The following is a 23,091-nucleotide window of genomic DNA, read 5'->3' as shown; positions in this document are numbered from 1 at the left end:
AGCATAGTGCTAAGATTTCTTTTAGTAGTTTGTATTTCACTGTGGTATTAAATTGTGGTTACACACTGTTTCAGTCCTTTGTTCTCACTCTGTTAAGGGCTCAGATGTAGGACAGGAGGTTTTAAAAGGCTACATTCAAAACTTTGTTAAAAAATAGCCAAATTGGTCCAAGTTTTACTGACATCTTAGCTGGTTCCCTACAGCCCTGGATGCCAACACGTGTTTCAGTACTTTTACCTGCTTCCCTCTCTCACCAACATACAAGGACAACAAGTATTTCTTTAGTACACAGAAGGCTTTAGTTTTTGTCAACTTTTAATTGTTTTCAAGAACTAATTTCGTTATTTTGATACTAAATCTATGATTTAAAGACCTGAAGTTGAAAACATTAAGTTGCCACCTTATAAAGTTTAACTGCTCATTTTCTCATCTCCTTCCCCACTCTACAAACATACCATAGAAATAAGATAACTGAGTAAGTAGGAACAAGGAGTAGAGTGCGGTAAGAAAGCCCAAATTGTCTTAACTGATTATTTTTGTTGTGCTTTTGTTTCCCTCCCCTGCCTCCTAACAGGGTTCTCCCCCTTTCTTCTAAAAAAAAGCCTCTTCCTTTTGTAATCCTGACCAAAAAATTCAAGTTTATGTGAGAAAGGGGCCTTCAGCAAGCAGAAGTTTGAATCAGCAGTCCAGTATTTCTCTGCTCTACTTTTCCCTTGTGAAATATAGAAAATAATTAGCTGCCTCTGTAAAACACAGGAAATTCTGCTGATAATAATGTAGTTTCACAATTTTTTTCTATTTCCAGGACATCTGTAAAACGTGCTTTGGGTAAGTGCAATATGCAAGTGACTATTAAAAGGAAATAAAACACGACAAAATTATTTTGCTCTTTCATGAAACAGTTCCAAAATCCCTCTCTGAAGTATTATTACCTCCCACAGACTTGTTAGCACTCTGGGGGAGAAAACCCGCAACCATTTTAAACAATTACAGGTGAGTCCCCCCTCACCTGCAGAGGCTTAGACTCAACTTGCACCCCTCCAGCTCTGACAACACCTGATCTTGGGAGACACTCCAGGAAGGAGACAGCCCCTCCAAAGATGAGAAGCCAGGGCTGTTTAGTTTATCCGTCCTGATATCCCACTCCCTCCCTGGACTCTCCCCGTTACCACTCATTCTCCTCGCTGGCCTTACAGACAGCATTCTTTCTCACCACACTGAGGAATTAAGAGTCTCTTTGGTAACTTCTTATTTTCTTACGATTTGGTGACTGTACTCTATACCACCTTCTGTATGGGCTATTTTGACCATAGTGATCTCTTTGTTTTGAAGACTGCTCAGAATAACAAAGTCTTGATTAGTCTTTAGATGCTACCATGTTTTATTTACGGTCCATTTCTGGACTATTTTTATTTATGGTAAATGTTTGCATCGCACATAACCTTTCAGCCTTTTTTTTGTGTCTCTCAACCTCTGTGGCGCAAGGCATTTTGACTAGCCTGTGGCAGCTTAACTCTTATTGACAGACTCCAAAGAATCCAATTTACAGAACCAGTTCCTATGCCCTTAAAGTAAAGGTGAATAAACAGATCTAAAGGGCATCATACCTCTTACTCTATGTTTGAATGGGACCAGTAATATATTTCACTGAGGTTGTTCATGTTGCTGTATCAGGCAGCATCTAACCAGGTGACCTTTTATACTTCAATTTTGTATCTTTTCAAGATTGGTTACATTGTGAGATTTGAATTGTTTCACACTTAAATATTCTTTGTTTTTCATCTAAGGAGGAAACACTTTCTTATTGCTAAGAATACAGTCCAATATTGAGTAATATGTAACCTACTACACAAACAAAATCCTCTCCCCTTACTACTCTACTGTACCTTAAGGAAAAAAAAAAAAAAAATTGGTCACTGATTGGTATCTGATTCCCTGATAGATCTCGAAATCAAAAAATGGCCTTTGCTAGACATAACAAAAATGTACAGATCAACAAAATGATGCATATTAAACATTAGCAATTGCATAGAAAAGAAATTTTTACAAGATTATTACAAAGATAATCACAGAATCACTAAGGTTGGAAAAGACCTTTAAGATCATCAAGTCCAACCATCAGCTAACACCACCATGCCCATTAAACCATGTCGCACAATGCCTCGTCCACACGTTCCTTGAGTAACACAAGAGAAACTGTTGAGACCAAACTGTGCTCCAGGAGCTGTCTAGACAAATAATACATTAAAACAAACAACCCAACCAACCAGTATTGCTACTTAGGGAGCAATCATTCATGAATGATTTATAAACAACATCACTGCTCTGACTACATTTCATTACTTGGCTTTACATATGAACAACATAAATGAGATGCATTTAACTGACTTAACAGCTACACCGTGTATACACTAGATACAAAGCAAAAGCATTTGACTTCACATAATTGCTGTACCGTAACTGCTAATAACCCAAGCCATATGTTTCAGCAAAGACTTTGCTCCCACCCATGCAGTTCACACATTTCCTCCTGTATGGCCCTGCAGTGAAGTTAATACTGCATTTGTGACATCAGAGTTATTACCAAGGCCACAGACAGAAATCAAACGGTATTATGATTTCACTACAGGCAAAAGGGAGAGTAGAAGCCAAAAGCAAAAAAATTGGGAAAAATTTCTTTTAAAGACACAAATCCTTCAATAACATCAAAGAAATTGTAGAAAATACTGGTTTCAATACACGTCTTCTTTAAAGAAATAATTTGTTTTTAAGTTTTCTCCAAAGTGACAGTCCTTCATTAAATATGGTTTCACAGCCTGAAGAACTACAGGAATAGATTTTATAACTTACCTTTAAAAAAAATCACACTAAGGCAAAACAAAACAAAACAAAGTACAATCAGCAGGACTGTTAGTTGTTTTTCAATGTTTTAATACAAATGTCTCAACATTCTGGCTGATTTACCACTGAAGATTACATTAATTTGTATGAAAAACTAGGGGTAAAAATTGTGCACTTGTGCACATAGTCCCTGCTGATCAGATTTCATTAGAAATAAATCATGTTCCAAATGAGAAGACAGATAGCAGGATTTCCTTTAAAGCAACTTGGTATGTTAACTCCTATACAGTTCTTTGAACATGTTATAAAATTAAACATTAATATTTCCAAATTAAGATATTACAAGCCTTTGTATTAGTAACTTTCAACACAAAACTTAAAAGGAATTTACTTATGTGAAAGCATTACACTGAAAAATGCTGATTTATAAATGACACTTGACTTTGGGTTTTGATGGGTTTTTTTTAATTGAAGTGTCAGTTAATACTCAGAAGAATCCTTTTTAATACATCTGCAATGTTTTAAAAATAATTAACCAAACTGTCAGGAAGACCCTCTAGTAGATGGGTCCAGACTGTGGCTAATAATTTGCTGCTGTCATACCATGAGATTTACTTTTACTCAGGCAATTCCATTCAGTATATATTCTTCTAGCCAATAACCCAAGACAGAACTCAAAAAAGACAGGAAAAAAGAAAAATATTTCATGTGGTAGTTCTTCAACTCGTTGAGTTAAAGGTCCAGGTTTGGGGAAGAAAAGAAAACACCACAAAAACCCCACAACCAAACAGGTGTTCAGCACCAGAGAAATAAGCAAAAGACTAATATTTAAAGATCTATGAAATGGAAAAAAAATCCAGTGTTTCAAAACAGAATGGGAGCCTAAAGTTAAGTGCCCATTACAGTACCTCACATCAGCACCCTGAATCTGCTTCCTCTCCAATTTGAGGGGTTTTGTTGTTTATTTTTAAACCTGAGGAAAATTATAATGTAAATAAACACCCACGTCGATATCATTTAATATGTTTGGCAGTCTATGATTTTTTAAGTTTGTCTAGGTTTTGGGGGGGTTGTTTGGTTTTGTTGTATTTTTTTAATCATAAATGGCTAGATTATGAGAATTATCAGAAGAGAGGTGGGAGGTAAAAGTGGAAATCAGCCTTTCCTTTAAAACTTACAGTCATCTTCTATTGTATGTCTACTAATCCCAACACCAAAAATCCACAAATATGTTATTTCTAATACGTTCTCTATTGTTCTAACACTTTAAGCAATTAGAAATGATGAGTGTTTCCTACCTCCCTTGAGACACTCAATCTAATATCTCTAAGCACTAAACTATGTTCTGATAATCATTCTAGATTTTACTTAATTTAATCCCATTACTCCCATTGTATAACATCTTGAACCACTTCCCTGATCTTCCTGGTACTCAAACCTTCAAAACTTTTATATCTGAATTACCTACTCTTCGATCTCCAATACTTAGGACAAGCACCTATCTGTAAAAGCCCTCCTCCAAAAGCTCTGGCTAGTTAGATTGATAAAGCAAGCAGCTTCTTAAATAAGATGAACATTTTACAGCTTTAAAGTAGTTAACAACTCCACCATGATTCACTGGTTTGTTTTGCACCTTCTTTTTTTCTTTAAGTGGCTTAAAACTGTGATTTTCCTTTTCTATTTCAAAAGGAATGAGAACATGAAATGCACAGATAACTGGCATTAGCAGTGAGAAGCTTCAGCCGGAGAGGGAACCTTGAAGTTTGGTGTATGGCATTGCCCAAATAACCCAAGCCAGAGGTTTTTGTTTGTTTTCAAGTGAATTACAAATCTATATTTTTAAACTGACTCAGATTGATTTCTGGCCATCACGCAAGGTCAGCACAACAGGATAAGAAAGATTCACTTTCTTTTAATGTTATTTTTAAGTGGAAACTTAGCATAGTGTGGTTTTAGTGGTACCAACACTAATACACAGGTGACTTGTTTTTAATACAGATATAGTCTCTTACTTGTGTCCTAAATACCCTCTCACAATTATTTCAACTGATAAATTACAGCTTTTGGAGCTAAACCATTAAAAACCCTTAAGCTGCTCAGGGTTTTGTAGGCTATCTCCAACAAGCACACACAAGAATATTTAAGAAAAACACTTCACTCTTTAAACAAAACTTCTAAAGCACAGGAGTTGTCTTTAAAAGACAGCAAATGATACATAAACTTCAGCAATATTGTGACAGCCTTAAAAATGTTCAAGTTTACTGAACTGCCTTCTTGTGCCTCAAGCACGATACATCCATCTAAATCGCTCAGTCTTGCAGTTTGCTGGCAAAGCACAAAATCAAAATGAAGGCTAAGGTCCTAATAGCTCTAAACCTGTGCAAGAACTATTTAAGATGTCCAGCAGTATGACCTGCTGTTTTCTCTCCCCATGCCTCTCTGTGACTTTAAATACCGCTACTCACTACCACACACCACCCTCTTGTCTGGAAGGGCTGGGATTTATGCAGGTCATGTTAATTCATGACTGAAGCAGTCAGCAGCCTGTTTCTTCCCTGTGGAACAAAGAGTTATTTTTTTTCCTCAGACCTGCTGCCTTTTTCCTTAGCCAATGTTTTGTTTGCTTGTTTAGTTTCAGTTCTTGGATATAGCTATTGGCATTTATGTTTCAGCCACTTCCCAGCAGATTTACTAAGGCACACTCCCCTTACCAGGTAGTACTCCCATTCCACATCCCTATTTTCTCATGATTGAGAAGAAGCAGCAAGTATCAGAGCAGGGTCTGGAGAAACTATGGTCAGAGTCCTCCTTGACCTGCACCAAGGGGGAGGCAAAGGCAAACAAAAAGAGGGAATGGAAAGGATTGACTCTGCCAACATGGCCATTTCCCAGCTGTTGTAAATAATGCCCATGGATCCTGTAGACAGCTTTTTATGAAAGGGTGTTTAACATTCCTGTTACCTACTCCACCAGCATCTTAACTGCTAGCTTGTAAACCATTTCTGCCCAACCTAAGGCTCTGTAGTTCAAGCAACACTTTCATCTCCAAATCAGAGTTCACCTTGGTCACAGTTCCAAAGCCACCGCTTCTCTCTTTAGTCTGTGTGATAAATTTGGAAAATTAAATGGACAGATTTCCACAAAGAAACTAACTGTTCAGTTCAGATCTGCCAATTTACCGGGGAAAAAAAAATTTAAAAAAAAAAAAATATATGTTCCAGGGCTTGGAAAACTTGTAACATGGGCTGGTTTCTATGCAAGAAACCAGTGTCCAGTAAGGACAATTTGGTGACTATCAGCTGTTTGGAGCTTTTTTTTTCTATATTTTATTTTTAATACACTCTTTATTTTAAAAGAAACAAGCTCAGATGTGATAACAGTACACTGCCTATGGAAAATGGTTGCTGAGTGTGCAAACCTTTCAAAATACCAGAGTCAGGGTTTTATTTTCCTTTAAGTACTACGAAACTGATACAGGCAGCTTAAATAAACTCTCATTTAGAATGTTTTACACTGAGTAATATGAAATTACTTAATTTATTAACTACAATTTGTTCCTCTTGAGCTGTTATAAGTTAATCACATTATTTCTGTATAGCACATACAACAGACACATTTGGTATAACAGGAGAGTCACCTTTCCTAGTGTGTTTGACTAGACTAGACTTCTGTTTAGTTGTTTTCCCAAAAATATTTGCCGTCTATCTAAAAAGCATCTGTATGCTATATAAGTCCAAAGATGCATCTCTCTTCTCCACTACAGTTTTTTACATTATGAGTTTGCACGCAGTACTATATAAAGCATCTTGCAATATGAAGGAAGGATAACATGGTAAAATGAAGGGTTACTCCTCCAAAAAAAGTTATTGGAAGCATTTATTAAAACCTAATAAAATATTTAATGGATTATTCTCTGAAAAGCAAGTGGACATGCAACATAGGGTTTCTTTTTGTTTTATTAAACATCTTCTAAAGCCTAAGGGGAAAATGCAAAATTTAAGAGAAAGATATAAACTGAACAGTTTACTCACAAAAAAAAAATCAAAGGATGAAAACTTAAGCAGGTAGCAGCCTTAATGTTACGGAGTCATCAGAGAAAATTAGATTTGTCAATTACCAAGACTTCTCAATTATCTTGACAAAATTACAAAGTTCATATCTGAAAAAACATTAATGTAATTGTCCCTCCTTCAGTCAGACTTAAAGCACAGTCGGGTCTGAGAGTATTCAAGAACAACTGAGGCAACAAGTTACTAGTCATGCAAAAATAAAGGCTACATGGCAGTCTGTTTGGTAATTACTGTGGCCCAATTTAAATCTAAGTGGAGACTACAATAAAAGATATATTGTTCTTCAGTAATTGCCGTGCAACTTGGACGACATTTCAGCATTGTGTAAGTTTTGGGGTTTGTTTTGTTTGTTGTCTTTTGTGTTTTAAAACAGCCTGAGAAAACAATAGAAACATATACAACCTTAAAAATCAATGCTTGAATACAAACCACAAGAAAAATGTGAACCACCATTACTTTTTGCCAGTAGAACTTCTGTTTACAGATCGCAACAACTATTGTCCAATATCCAAATCAACAGTCAATGCTCTAGCAAAGTCTCATTTCAATGACCAACTTATTCATTACAAATCTGTCATAATTTGTAAATATATTAATTCATTAATTATAAATCTTTCCATGGCTGCTGATGCTGAAGGAGTAGAGAAGGTTGCTACTACTTGTGCTGTAATTCACAAAACAAGGTATTTATTCAATGATCTTCAACAAAAAAATGAAAGGTTTATCTGCAGCCACTGGCCTATTCTTCCTATTCAGTATTTCATTTCAAAAAAGTTTAAAAACTGGAATTTAAAGATAAGTTTCTGCGTCTTGAGTTTTACCATCCCCATGGGGGTTAAGTCACATGTCCCTGTCAAGCAGAAGTGCTGAGTGCTGCTACAAGCCCTGCTCGGTCCTAAGACTACAGAGATATGCATGCTGCCTCATGCTCGCTTCAGCGAACAGAAGCGAAGCTTTACAGCTCCTCACGGGTTCCAGCTCTGCAACTGCTGCACAATAGACCCAGCGATTAAACCTGTCGGGAAATGTGTTTTGCCTCCATTAAACTCCTCTCTAGCCTCTATTAAACTTCAGAAGTATCCTGGCTTCTTTCCAGTCCCACTCCTGTTCTCTTTCATTCTGTCATTTACATTCAGTACGATACTCGTTCACTTTTCATGTTAATTGTTTTAATAGTCTTAACTTATCTTCAAACCTTCAATTTCCGCTTGTTACATAATCTCCTCTTATCCTTTTTTGTCTTTTCCTTCTTTCTTTCATCCAGCTTTTTTTCCTCTCTTATTACTCTGAGCTTTTTTCCTTCTCCATATAGTATTTTCTTCAACTCCCTGTTTCTTGCCAGCTGGAAAAAGATGCTCCTTTATCAACTCTTTTTTTTTTTTGTTCTTTTGTTTGCTTGCATAGATTAAAAAAAGCAAGACTGTTAGAGCTCAAAAGCATCTGTGGACTAAATCCAAACATCAAGACATTTTACATGTGGATTCACTTAACTTGTAGGACACACAAGGATATCTTAACAATAAAAAAACATTTTATTAACTAGGAAGAACAGATCACATACACCAGCAAAAAATCAAGCTTAACAAAAATGCTGAAGGCCACAAGCTCTCCCTGTTGACACATTATACCACTTTTCTGCTGCAGAAAGCTCTTCTAACACAGTATGAAAAGATAATGGCAAATTACTAAATTAGCATCACATCAAGCTTAGTGTTTCAACTGCAGAACAAAATATTTTGTTTGGCTTTCATCAAGTCCACTTAAAGTTTCGTGAGAATAAGAATAATCAAGATGATACAGCTGTCTCTTCAATCTTATCTCAGATTTACAGTCTTAAAGGCACAGGCAGCCAGTGTGAACGTCCATCAGCTCGCTCAAAACTAGCAAGCCCCCAAAAGAGCAGCAGAAACTCCAGCACAGGTCACAATACCTACGTGCAGTTCTGACAAGACAATACTGAACTCCCTCCAATTTTGGCTGAATTACTGCTTAGTATTCAAGATAACTTAGGATTTTTTCCAACAGCTTTCTTCCCCATGTTGTTTTTTTTTTTTGTGACTGCAATGAAGCTGCACAGTACCAGAAATGTTTTCAGAAGTCCTTAGTCCTGCAAGAACATGAGCATATAGCTGAAACATCCATATACTCTACTGACGTTTTTCACCAAACAATCTGAAATAATTAAATCCTTGAAGCCCCCTCTTCCACCCACCCCCAAAAGAGGAATTTCTTCCTTTTTTTCTTTTTTTTTTTTTTTAAAGAAGAAACTGATGGGAAAAATCAGCTTAAAGTTTTACCTTAAAATGGTCCTCCCCCCCCCCAAGTTTTAACTATGGGCCACTGTGGGCTTGAAAATATCTGCACAACACTGTTTTAACAAAATTCTGGGATATGTTACTATTAAAAAGCTAATTTGTAGTAACTGCTATCCTGAAATATAACTTGCTTCACAGGGCCTTTTTCAGTCTCCTGTCAGCCAGATTTGTGACTCCAGGCTTAAAACAGTGAGATTCTGTTTTCAAGATGAGAAAATACCAGAATGATAAGAAACAGAAAAGTTAAACCATTTCAGACCTGCTCATACCAGTGTGAGAGATACTTGTCTAAAATTGGATGACTTTATCTTTTACAGATCAGTTAAATTGGCAAAAACCATGACAAAAAGGAAACTTTTTTTCTACTTCAGGCACTCTGTCAAACACCAGTGGTACCCTTGTTCTTAGGAAAAAAAGGAATCAAAGCTATAGGTCACTCAGCTTTACTCTTTTACTGACTAAATTTGTCATGCTAGAATTTGTTGCTGTGACAGTCACAATCTCCTTAGCCTCTTTTTACATTTTGTTTCTCTTTTAGATCCACCTCCTCAATGCAGAGGTTGCTCCACATGCCGTTCTCACCAGTTCAATAACATCCTGTTCATGATGAGAGTTTCTGGTTCCTCATGGCTGGGTGTTATGCACATACATGGCTGATTCAAATACAGTATGAAACTATTTCTGTGCAAAAACTAGATCAGTTTATTGCACGACAGGATGGACAGAGCACAGTCCTCAACAATTCCTACAGAAGTTCTTCTAGTTTTCCTCTCCCATCCTCAAGAGAAACCCAGGGACACATGGACTTTGTTGCTTTCATTGGCTTCACTGCTGATATCCAGTTTTTAACCAGAAAATATGTAACAGATTTCTGAACTTTTAAGCATGGAAGCTCTAGATTTTTGTTGTTGTCTCCATGTGTTTCTTACAGGTATTTTTCTGCTTTTTAGGATCTCTTCTACTATTGGGTACACTCAGTGATTATTTTTAGACCCCTGCAAAACTCCATATAATTTCCTACCTCTAACACCCATACTTTTTGATTCAAACTTTTCTTTTCTTAAATAGAAGAGTTACTCAATAAAGCATATACAAATTGGGTAAGTATTAAATCATTCTACAACTGTTTTCTTCCTTATATTTTCATTTCACTTTCCTGCTTTGTGATTTGATTATGGTGGGGGTTTTTTAAATTAATTTTTCAGACACACACAAACTCACTCCTATGGCCTCACTTTCTTACAGTAAAATACAAGATTTAACAAATTCTTCTGTATCAGAAATAGTGAACAGCCTCAAGCCAGAAGATTAGAACAGGTCAGGGCCCATCGTGGACACTGCCATGTTAACTGGTCGCAGTGTAGAAGAGTCCCATGGAAATATGTAAGGAGAAAGGGGGCAACCAGAGGCTAAATTCTCTGCCAGGGAAAGCCAGGCAACAGCAAGTCGGGGTCATCAGCCTCTTCTCCTACAGCCTAGAAAGGGGTACACCAAGAGAAGAGGTTTCACAGCAGCACCAAAGTTACAGTGAACACCAACTATCAAAACATTTTTGGGACTGTTTTTGGTAAATGCATTTGCAAAACCACTGGAGGAAAGTCCACATGATCCTACAACCTCCAACAATAACCAATGCCTGTTTTCCTGCTGCAGCAGAACAGCAATTCCAGAATGACATAACCAAACATTATGGAGAGGAAAATAGTGCTTAGAGAGTTAATACAATCTGACAGTTCCTTAAGGCACCATTTAATTACTGCATTAAAAAGCAATCACCAATTTCTATGTAAGCAAACCATCAATAGACAGCTGCTTACTTATATTTCTAAAATGTCCTTTCCTAGGATGTTTGTCTTGCATACCTGATAACTAAAAATTTAGTTATACTGGATTATTAAAAAAATACTGAATATTGGAAATGGTTTACAAGCCAGTCGTTTAACAACAGTGCCTTCATGTGTTTATTATAGGCATTTTCTTATTTTAAAGCTAAGATTCAACTATGTTTTATAGTTGTAATTCTGTCCTCCTACATATCCACAAACAAACTAGGTTAATTCCAAACTATTTGTCCTACATAGAAAGGAGTTTGAGATTTTAAAAGATATGAAGTTTAAAATAAACAGTCAACCTACCAGTGTCATGAACATTGTGAACTGTCATTTTTTTACTCTAGCCTAATAAGGCAACCTAAAGTAGTAAGAACCAAAATGTGAGAATGACTGACGTTGGTTAGAGGTTGCATCCACATTGGGTTTAATAATATTTTAATAATTTTTATTATATAAGTTTCCCTAATTAACTTCTAAACTTACTTCTACATTGGGCACCTGTAACTTCCTGTGGCAATGAATACCACTATGTAATTACGTGTTGCATGAGAAAACATTTATTTTAAATCTACTGCTGGGTAAGAGCTAGGAGTCATCAAAATTATGTTATAAGAAATGATGAATAATCATGCTCTCCTCATCTTCTCCATAACATTAGTAGCTGTATACACCTCTTGTGTGTCTTCTGAACTAATTTCTTTTCCAAGCTGCAGAGTCCTAACCATCCTGTTCAAATACAGTTATCTTTCCCCATATATAACCTGGTTTATCCTTACTAAAAGAAAGGACATCTGCAATTATTTGTACTATTCCCAGATCAGTCATGGATGTCATCATGATGTTTGTATAGAAATATAATGCAACTTCAAGACGTCTTTTTTGAGTAGTAACAATTTAGACTGCCATGCATGTTAGTTAGCCAGTTTCCTCCTGCAAGCATTATTGCATAATATTGTATAGTTAATGCACTTGCCATTTGTTAATTTGTTATCTTGTATTATCTTCCCACAACTGTTCATGTTCACAGATTTAGGGATCTTAATATCATGAATGGTGTATGAGTACAAGCTGTTATTTTGCTGTTTAGCCCCTTTCACAGACTTATCAAAGCAGCAAAGATCTCCACGTAGATCCCTGGTAGGAGTCTGCTCTTGGCTTGCGACAACTTATCTTTTATTCTTATTCTCTTTTTTCCTATCTTAAAAAGTTATTAATCTGAGAGGGCTTCTCTCTTACTTTTGTGACCATCTGATTTCTTCAAGAAACTTCAGCAGCAGCTGTCATGGACTAGGATGGTTAGTTCTAACATGACCATGAACTCACACCCAACCAATCTGCAAGCTATAATCTGTCTACAACAATCATGTTGGCTCTTCTATATTATTTTATATTCTCCATGTACGTGTTCATTTTTCATATTTATAAACACACATCTTCTCATTTGATTCTATGACAGTTTTACTTAATTTTGATAAGAAGAGAAATAAAACTTTCTTGGCTGTAGCTTCATGCAGATTGTGCTACATTTCCAAATTCAGTGATTACCCACTCAAATTACTCCAGACCTGTTGGGTGTACCCTGAGTAGTCCAAGCAATTTGTTATTATTCATTTTAATCAGCTTGTTCTAAAAGTTCTTTCCCTAACACTTCAATTTGAAACAGACCATCTGAGACATCTCAAGTAAGATCCAGTGCAGGAACCTTCATATACCCTCCATAATTAACACAGATGCAAAAGGAGTCTTCATAAGATCTGCTGCTAAAGATTTATCTTCTGCTAGTGTTCTCACAATGTCTTGATCCTTACTGGGCCTGGAGACTATTAGGTCTCTTGCTTCTGATGTGCCTGAAGAATTTCTCCAAGCTCCTTCTGTGCCTGTCTTCTGGTTTTCACACATAACTTACCAGTTATGCATTCTCCTGTTTCCCACATTTGGTTAAAATTTCTACTTCGTAAAGTCTCTCTTTACTTGTTACAGATTTCCCTCCTTTGCAGTTTAACAATACTGAGTTTGGGTTTTTTCTCCCTTGTGATAAATGGCAGGTATTTAGTCTAACATTTAATATGGTAGCTCTTGATACCACTAAAAGCTTTATCCTTTTGACTGTTCCTTTTAACTATTTCCTAACAAGCTTGCCCCCTTAGGTGTAGTTCTGTCCGTAAGATGTTACTGCAATATATTTTACACTTGCTCTTAATATGGAAATTGTATTCGTTATGGTTACTCTTGTAGGGTAGCTCAACAGTAATTTAATCTTAAACTAGGTCTTGTGCACTGCGCATTTGCCAAGAGCTGACAGCTTATCAGAACACCCAATAAATTGTTCTTTGCTTCTGCATGTACTGAGTCTTCATAGAAGTAACAGAACCATGTAATAACAGGAAATGCTTCTTCCCTCAGCATCTTACCTCCTTCAGCACTTCACAGTAATTTTCCATCTCATTTACATGGTCAACAGTCTAACCTTCACAGTATTTTGATCTATTTGCACACAAATTCAGACTGTAAGCGTACTTTCTTATCTAGACATACATAGCTTTGACCATAAACCCTAACCTGTAAAAACGCATCTCCCAGAGTACAGTTTGCATTCTCATCTCCATATAAATGTTTGCCCTTATACTAGCATCCTCTTGTACCAATTTTCTGAGACACCAAATATGTCAATATCTGGATTTCAAACCAGCATTCCAGCTCTCACACTCAATTTTTCACATTTCAGATTTCGTCCATTAGCCCATCTACAACTGCTACTGGTCTAACTGTCTTTTTCTTATATTTTATAAAGAGAAGCAAGCAGTAAATACATACATGACGGTGTTAATCCCTGACAGTTGTTGAAACATCTGCAGACCACAACCCACAATTAAGGCTCTTCGAGTTGGAGGGTATGTTAGCATTCTGCAGATCACAGGTCCAGCTTAAAAAAAAAAACACAACAACAAAAGAATACGTAATAGTTCTTAAGTGATCACTACCAAGACAACGTTCCCAGGCATAACAGGCTTTGCACCTTAGTTTCAGACAAACTTAGATTATTTCAATTTTTTTTTTTAACAACTTGATCATTTCAGTTCTGCTTTTCTGCAGTGTACTACAAAGAAGATTTTCTTGAAGCCCAGGCAAAAAAGGAAACAATTTTTGTACACAGCATATACTACTGGTGGAAAATGTACAGCTCTCCTATATCATACTAACAAATTGCACAGCTGCTGCAACTGAATGTACTCAAAGTTATCACAAAATATCATTGTTGTTTCCTTTCTAAAAGTTCCCACTGTTATTGAGAGGTTATTTCAGAAATGTCATTATTTACTGCTCAGATCTGGATCTTTCAGATAAAGTGTTCTCCCTAGTGCCCCAAAGACCCAGTTTCCACAAACCAGTTGCAAGTGTGGATACTTTGAAGGTATGGGATAGATCTATTCTGCACAGCTGTAAGGCCAGCAGAGGGAGCATAAATTAATTAAACTTCTTCCATACCTTTGGTAGCAATGGTATGAGGCTGCATTCAAAAAGCAGAAAACAGTTTCTCAATGAAGAGAAAACCAAAAATTTCTAGCAAACAGTGACAGTTTTCTTCTCCGTTAATTTTATTTTTCAAAGTATCCTATAAAAAAAAAAATGTAATACAGAAAGCTATATGGTATCAGGCAAAAATTTAAAATAACTTGACTCCCTTATTTACTTGAATTTCTTTCTGCCCAGACTGATGTTTAGGGCAGAACATAGTCTGGTGAAAAATTTATTTTATACATCTTACCACATCTGGTATAGCCACTCAGAACACCTAATGTAGATCACAATATGTGTAAGTCAAAATAGTTGCCATCAAAAAAAAAAAAAAAAGGTGGTGAAGAGGATTTACATTTTTACATTTTCAAAGTCTTTCCTGAACATACAGAAAATATATTACATGTATTGATTCAGTATAAAAACATATATGGGTCTGTTAGAGAAGAACTATTTACATGCAAAGAGTTTCAACTTCAGAAAGCTGACAATCTGTGAACAGTTTCAATAGTGGAACTCAAGAAGGGTGTTTAGATAACATTTTCTTCATTGAAAGATAATCAGAAGAAAAGGCTTATTTTCTTTAAAAAAATATGGTATTTCTAATTCACATCTCAATTGTATTATCACTTAGCTTTGCTTCTTTATTATTAACAGCAGAATGCAGTCTGACAATTTTTCCAGCTGGCTTCCAAGTAACGTTAACACTCAGAGAGTACACAGTCCCACCTGTTCTGCCATATAGCCACATCACTACCTTCAAAATGTCTCTATCTGAGTAAAATCAACTGCCAAACAGAGCTAATCTATATATCATCTGGTAAGATATTCTCAAGCAAGACACGGTATCACTGGGTACACAAGTATATCAAAGGGTTCAGTAGTCAAAGTGGCATTTCCTTGGTGTGAAAAGAACAAAACCAGCACTCGCTGTTAGCTAGGAGCAGTCTGGAGCTCAGCCATACTCTTGGATTTCTCCTCGACTCCAAGCTTCATAGAGAAAAAGATTTACTAACAAATGCAACCGTGAACCCTAATTCACAAACAACAGTGCTCAGATTTTCATACTCAGCGTCACACCTGAGCATGGAGGCTTTGGGCTTAAAAACCTTTATCTGGCAACTGATTCTGCAGCACCTGTTGTGAACCCAGGCTACTGAATGCCTGTGAGATATTCCACATTCTTCATAAACTTCCTATAAAGTACTTAAGGACTTTATAAATTATATAAATTCATCTTTCTCTTCAAAGGACCTTACAGCCAACCTAAATCTTGAAGTCCACCATCAATGCCTATGCTCATCAAATAAGCTGGAACTCTATAGCAGGGGCTGTTAGGAACGGAAGCAGAAACATCCTAAGGAACTGATGCAAAGTTTTTAAACAATTCCTGATCCACTCAGCTATTTGATGAAAGTTATATAAAACTCTATTCACAATACAGCATTGTATAAAACAATTGGAAAGAAGGCAGTAAAATGAATAGCTAGAAATTAAAGCAGCTGCTCGCAGACAATGGCTTGCAACCCAGAGGGAGTCATGAACTCTCAGCAAAACTTCATCACACAAATCAGTTTGTATGCCTGAAGTGGGGCCCTGCAGGAAGACCACGCAGTAAAGTCTAGACCTTTACTTTAGAATTTTTGAGCATCCAGTCAGCTAAATTCAGTAAGTACTTGTAATTTTTCAGATTAATTATATCAAAAAAATGATACTAAAAATCATCATACTGGTTCAAGTCAGAGATTTAAAAGTTTCACTCCAAATCTGTACCATGGCAACCGCACATATCAATAAGCATACACAAAATTAAAGGATTTTCTTTCATAAAATTCACAGCCTTCAGATTTACAAACCAATAAATGGAATGAAAGAAGTAAGAGAAATCGTTAATCTCTATATTAAAGGAGCTTTACAAACTCCACTAAAAAACCCGAAGGACTTTGACTGCAAGGTGGCTGTTTTTAAAACAGAAAATGAGTGTGAAAATTTTTATTAAAATTATCTAGCCCTAAAACTAACTGTATTATTTTTGCATTTTCCTATCTTCAATTCTGCCATCCATCTTCTGTTGTGTTCATATATTGCGGCCTTAAAACTAAACAACTCTAGGCAAAACATGGTTGTTAACAACAGAGAATGGGTCTAAACCAAAAACTGAAAAACAAAACAAGTTTTCAGAATTAAATACATTTTTCTTCTGAAAATAAGTCTTCTGAAAACTGAAATTGTACTTCAGGAGTTTCTGATAACCATTAAATCTGCTGTTACTTATTACAATAGATTAAAATAGCACAAAACAATAAAATCATTAAATCTTGAAAAAGTGGAGCAACTTAATTGCTCACAGAACTAGAGCAAAACAGATGATGCAAAAGACACAGCACAAAAAAAATAAACATTTGGCAATTTTTACAATGGAAAAAAGAGATATTTGTCTCCAGAAGTCAGTATTTTTTGTTCTTCATGATACTTCTGCCTTAACTGTTGTCGTTTTCTCTTCAGCTAGGAGATTTAGAAACATTCCTGCATTTGAACCACTTCATTTGAACTTGAGAAACCACCAAGATGTTTGTTTTCCTCCTTCTAATCTATGAATAAAAATGAAGTCAAAATTATGAGACCTCCTAATGTCTTTATTAATTTAATGAGACTAGATTTGGTTGGGCTTTTTGTGCTGTGGTTTCAGATAATTACTTTATCTTAAATAAATTTCCTTAATGCACACCTTTACAAGGGTTCAAAACATGCTACAGTAAAGGGCACCTGAAGCTTACTCTGGTGAGAGTGCAAAATGGCAGCAATAGATAAAAAGCAATGGAAAAATAAGGATGCTGCTGTTGTAGAAGGTGACATTACACGAAGCAGTGACACATGAAATAGATTGCTGTGGTCTAACTAGCTTTTTCTTAGCCTGATCTAAACTGTCTACCTGACTAGACATTCATCCTTATAAGCAAAAGGCAAAAATAGAATTTGGAAGTTTGGCTTTACATCCAAAAAAAACCTTATTAGCTTACACTGAGCTAAATAGGCAGGGAGGAGCTGTTCTTGTCAAATCATTACTTCTGGAAAGCAAAAGCGAGTGATGCTTTCCAAATGTTACATTTTATGAGTAGTTATCTGAAACTTTTAACGCCAGCTTCCTATATTTTAGCTGCTGTTCTTGTTACTAGGCATAACCCACAAGTAAGTTAGGTTTAGAAACTGTGAATCACCTGGTAAGACATTTTGATTTTCCTCTGTAGGTAAAATGGACTGTATGGCAATCATAGGAGCTTGGGTGTGATCCACTGACAACCAAAAGATACAGAGACTTTTCAAAAACAACAAAACAAACAAACCCTAGATCTAAAAGGAGTTTAAATAATGAAAGCTAAAAAGCAGAAGAACGGGTATTAAATGATGTCTCAGCATCTCCTTCTGAAAATATACTGCGTACACTTCCAGGGAAATAAAAATATTGTAGATAGACATAAAGCCAACCTAAAAATCCCCTAGCAAATGCAGGCAGACATCTGGTGCCTGGAAACCTTGTGATCCCCCATCCCTCAAATTATTAGTACAATACTTGGCAAAATTTCACAGACAGGAAACTATGGTTAGAGACTGGGGGCTGACAAAGTCATTTGCAGGTTCAAACATTCTTTTGCCAGCTAGTCTTGGTGACAGCTTGTAGCAACAGCTTAAAACTATGCAGGGCTCCTGCCAGCATTTTGTGCTCTTGCTGTAGAGGAGTGTTTCCAAAAAGGCAGGCTTAGCCAAGCAACAAGACAGTCACTCATCAGTTTAGCATCAATTAAGCTCAACCTTCAGATTAGTTTCTCAGACCCATTCTTGTCCTAATGCCAGTCAATACCCTCTCTTCTATCCAGATAAATCTTTAAAGAACCAGTCTACAGTTAGAAATAGGACAAAAAGAAGAAACTTTGGGCTGGTGATCTGGGTAACAGCAGACAGACATGGGAACCATTTGTCTGTTTTGCCTTTCCTTACAAAATGACAGCTGCCAGCCCAGCTTTCTCTGCATCATCTGCAGAACATTCCTTCACCTAAGACGATGCCTCTAAAGCACTTAGAGCTAGCTGTTATTTTCTGCATATGAACAATATACTAAAGCAAACAGCCCTTCCCACTCCTAGCCTATTACATGATTATTTTCTAGAAGTAACAACTTCATTCATTTTTCCTTTCTGTAAAATTTACCAAATCACAAGAAAATAGAAAAGGCTTTAAGATCATAACTGCATTATTTATCCTGAAAAGATAGAAAACAATTTTACCTAAGTACCAACCTCTTCCCCACTGTCTCACAATGTTTCCAGTAACATTGGAAGAACCACTCCCAGCGCCAGAAGAAACTTCCTACCTCATATAGTTCTCTAATCTTTGAGAAAGCTTGCTTGAGTCTTTTTTTTTTTTTTTTACACCATGGCCCCCCATCAGTCAAGAATGAGAAAAGACTGTCAGCTTAGCTAATAACTGAGTCTTTGTATTCTTCACTTTTCCACAGCAAATATATTCAATGCTATTACAAGACAGCCTTCTCTAAAAGCAAATAAAAGCTAATCAGACATAACCATTTTGGTTCTAGAGAGTTAAGTAAAGTAGTGCAAGGAGTTTTTCCACACCTAGTTGAATTGAAAGGGGTTTTTTTGTTTGCTCAGGAAACCTAGATTTCAAATAAATGGTCCCTCCAAATGATCTTTTTAATCCACATATTGAGAACAGAAACACTAACAATAAAGATTTGTTTTGTTTTGACAGCAAGTTGGGTTGGTCTTTTGGGAATCCTGAAAACAAAGTAATTTTCTTTTATCTGTGGAAGGGAAAAAAAAAGATCTTTCCCTTGATACCACATTCTTTGATATAAAGCTTTGGTGATGGAAAATCTATATGACTGAGTACTTGCACAAAGGCAATCGCAGTTAAGAATACCTTTGAATAGGACAAGAAGCAGTGGCAAGTAGGGAAGCAAAAAAAGGAGTGCATTTTGGCTCTGTATGACAAGTTCTTTATAGAAAACAGAAACTAATGTAAAGAAGACCTTTAAAACTGGAGAAACCATGACAAACCGGGTAACAGAGAAGAGTGGCCATTTACGTGATGCCAGCGGGAGCTGAAAGAAGCGGCCACAATGACCGACGAGAGTCTGCATGGGTGGAGGAGGGACCTGAGTGCAGTACTGTCAGACCTGTGGCATGGGGGAATGACAGAGGGGGATGTTTACCTGTTTCTTTGATAGGAAAACTGGGGTAGGGACAGAGAAAAGCAGGGATCACATTGTGCTTTCCTTCTAGCTGTGGCAAGCACCTTAGAAATAAAGCAACAGGTATTAAGGCGGACTTGTGCATATCTGCAGCCTGCAATGTGGTTTTAGCAAACAAACATTTCTTTTCATGGTCTGCTCTAGAACCGCTTTACATAGGAAACATTAATGCGACCCTCACTTAAAGCTGGAGAAAGCAGATGAGGGAAGATAAGATGACGGAGCTAGCATTACGCAGGTACAACCAAAATAAGCCAAGTGTAACAGCCTGTAGAGCTTCCCACTCCACTGTCTCATCAAGTAATGAAGTGCAGTGCAGAGCATTTAGCAATCTGAAATTAGAAAGCTTTTCTTCTTTAAGTTGAGGAAAGACACTTAAAAGAAAATAGCAGTCAGGGAAATTTCAACAGCGCTTTTTGTGTGTGTGTGTTGGTGTTGCTGTTGCTGTTGTTTTTCAATTAAAAGAGCACCAAAAAAAGCTGGTGACTCAGAGTTCCCTCCAACCCAGTCAGTAACCTACTCTCAAGCTGATCTTCCCAGCTGTTACTATATTAACACCCATACAGATACTGTATTTTACTTCCTGGGCAACACACTTCAAGCCTTAATTTTTTTGTAATTTTTTTCTGCCAAAAATCTTACTTTAGTGATTTTTTTTTTCCCCCCCTCTAGCCCTTGTTTCCAAATGAAATACCCCATTCCTGCCCTAAGCCAGTGGTTTAACAGTGAAAACAGATTTCTACTCCTTGCCCTCCAAAAGAATGAGACACAGGGACACATTCCCAGGAGGGAAGGAGAAAAAAGGGAAATTTAATAGAACTGAGAAAGGAGCCTGGAGGTCAATGAAAGTCTCCATGGGAACTTTTAGATACAATGTATTGCATGTTCACTCTTTTTTTTATTTTTTTTTTTTACTTTATTAATAGCACATTTAGTTTAGACCATCTCCTTAAAAAAAAAACAATTTATCTAGGGGGCCTGAAAAACTCTCACTTTTTAAAATTCAGATGCCATTAGCATAAGAGCTTCATTAAAAAGAGGAGTAAAGAAAAAAGTTAAATTAGAGATGAGGTCCACATTTAAACATATTTTAAAAACCTGTTTTGAAATCAATATCATTTCATCACAGCTCAGTTGGGTTCCAAAACTACCAGAAAGGAGAAAAATCAAAAAGTCACTGTAGGTTAAAGTCAAAATACTTTAATTTTGGCTTCCTAACAACAAGACAGCACCATCAATGGCTGTGTAGATGACAGACAGCACAGCAGACCAGTCTGAAGCTAAAAATAATAAGTCTTAAGAAATTGCTTCAACATTTTTTTTTAAACTGAAGCATTTAAACTTGAGCACAAAGTTGAGTGCCACTCAATACAGAAGGACAGATACACACTTAAACATTTCACTGAACTGCAGCCTAAGATCATACCTTATCTAAAAGTACCAGCTAGTTTACTACATTTTAGTATTAACCATCTTCTATCAGAAACAGAAAGGGCTCTAAGACAACCATTACCACTTAACAACAGTATGTTTTTCAGCAGAGAAGACGGACCACATCCTGGGAGGAGAAGCAGGAGCACTGCCAGCAGTTCAAGGAAGCAGTTCTTCCCCTCTGCCCAGCACTTGCAAGACTCACAGCTCGAGCAGCACACCACATTGCTGCCTAAGTCCGGAGGAGAACCACCAAGGCGGACAGGGCTGGAGCACATGACATACAAGGAGATGCTGAAATAACTCTGATTGTTCAGCTTTAAAAGAGAAGGTAAAGGGAAAAGCCTCTGCTGTCTACAGCTACCTAGAGAGGGCCAAAGAGAAGACAGACCCAGGTGGCTCAGAGTTGTGCAGGGGCAGGGCAAGAGGCAACAGAGAAGTTGGAATGCAGAAAACTTGGACCAGATGTGAAGTCTGTTTATTTTGTACCATGGAAGTGGTCAAACACAGAAAGACAGATGCAGACAGGTCATGGTCAAAACTTCATTGAAAAAGTTCCTGAGCAACCTGCCCTGCCTTGTCCTGCTTTGATTAGGGACTGGATTAGACAACCTTCAGAGGTCATCTACATAATTCTTACATGAAACCTACATCATTCTAAGATTTGTGCTCATACTGGTTATTACAAACCCATGAAAAAGTAAGTTTGGTGCTTCATGGTAATCAAAAAGAGAAAAACGCATCCTTACATACAGATCCTGTAAAACTCAGCCATCCTCATACTGCCAACAGCAGATCCACCCCTTTTTGCAATTTCAGTCCTAAACTTCATTAATTGAGAACCTGTCAGTCACACTAGACTGACAGTTTTCACCCTGAATTTATAACCTCTGCAGAGAACACAAATCAATATTGAAATCAGCAAGTGTAAAATAGTCAATTGACAACTGCCATAACTGGTATGAAATATGACATAGCAATAACAAAGACCTTATTGCAGCCTTTCAATATATAAAGGGGGCTTATAAGATAGATGGAGAGAGACTCTTTACCAGGGACTGTAGTGACAGGACAAGAAATAATGGTTTCAAACTAAAAGAGAGGATATAAGGAAGAAATTCTTTACTATGAGGGTGGTGAGGCACTGGAACAGGTTTCCCAGAGAAGCTGTGGATGCCCCATCCCTGGAAGTGTTCAAGGTCAGGTTGGACAGGGCTTTGAGCAACCTGGTCTAGTGGAAGGTGTCCCTGCCCATGGCAGGGGGGTTGGACTAGATGATCTTTAAAGGTCCCTTCCGACCCAAACCATCCTGTAATTCTATGATTGTTAAGAGCTGTACACAGTTCTGGTCCCTTTTGCATTCTCCGCCTCATCTCAAAAGAGGAATATGGTAGAAATGGGGAAAGACTGAGAAAAAGGCAAAAAGAACACTCAAATCAATGGAACGGTTCCAACATACAGCAGTGGTAATCCTAACTGTACTAGGCCCCTGGGTACTAAAATGCATATACAATTATACCATATTAGTGTACTTATGTCTGGATTCACAACAGGCTAATATTAACAGTCTGTTTAGTGTGATTCTGCCTTCATTAGTATAATAGGCCTGTGCTTTAGCTACAGATGAAAGCAACAAATCAAGTACACCATCCTTCAAGCTGGAGGAAAGGAGCTGGATTAGGAGTTGGGAATACAACAAAAGTTTCATAAAATCGAAAGTGGCACAATGAAGGTGAGTAGAGAACACGGTTGTTTCAAGATAAGACAGAAAAAGGGGTGTATAAAATGGCAGATGCAAAACCAAAAGCATAGTTATG

At 37.0% G+C, this 23,091-nt stretch overlaps 1 protein-coding gene across 1 annotated transcript in view; it reads right to left on the bottom strand.

Annotated features, from left to right (window-relative positions):
* Nucleotides 1–23,091, bottom strand: part of SLC2A13 (solute carrier family 2 member 13) — a 162,225-nt gene that overhangs the window by 70,637 nt on the left and 68,497 nt on the right. The window contains exon 4 of the mRNA XM_059816927.1: nt 13,873–13,981. Coding sequence (XP_059672910.1) covers nt 13,873–13,981 — 109 coding nt within the window. The remainder of the gene's footprint in view (nt 1–13,872; nt 13,982–23,091) is intronic.

Source organism: Gavia stellata, chromosome 4, assembly GCF_030936135.1.
Source record: "Gavia stellata isolate bGavSte3 chromosome 4, bGavSte3.hap2, whole genome shotgun sequence".
NCBI lineage: Eukaryota > Metazoa > Chordata > Aves > Gaviiformes > Gaviidae > Gavia > Gavia stellata.
The sequence above is the reverse complement of the archived record's forward strand: the minus strand, read 5'-3'. Positions and strand labels throughout refer to the sequence as shown.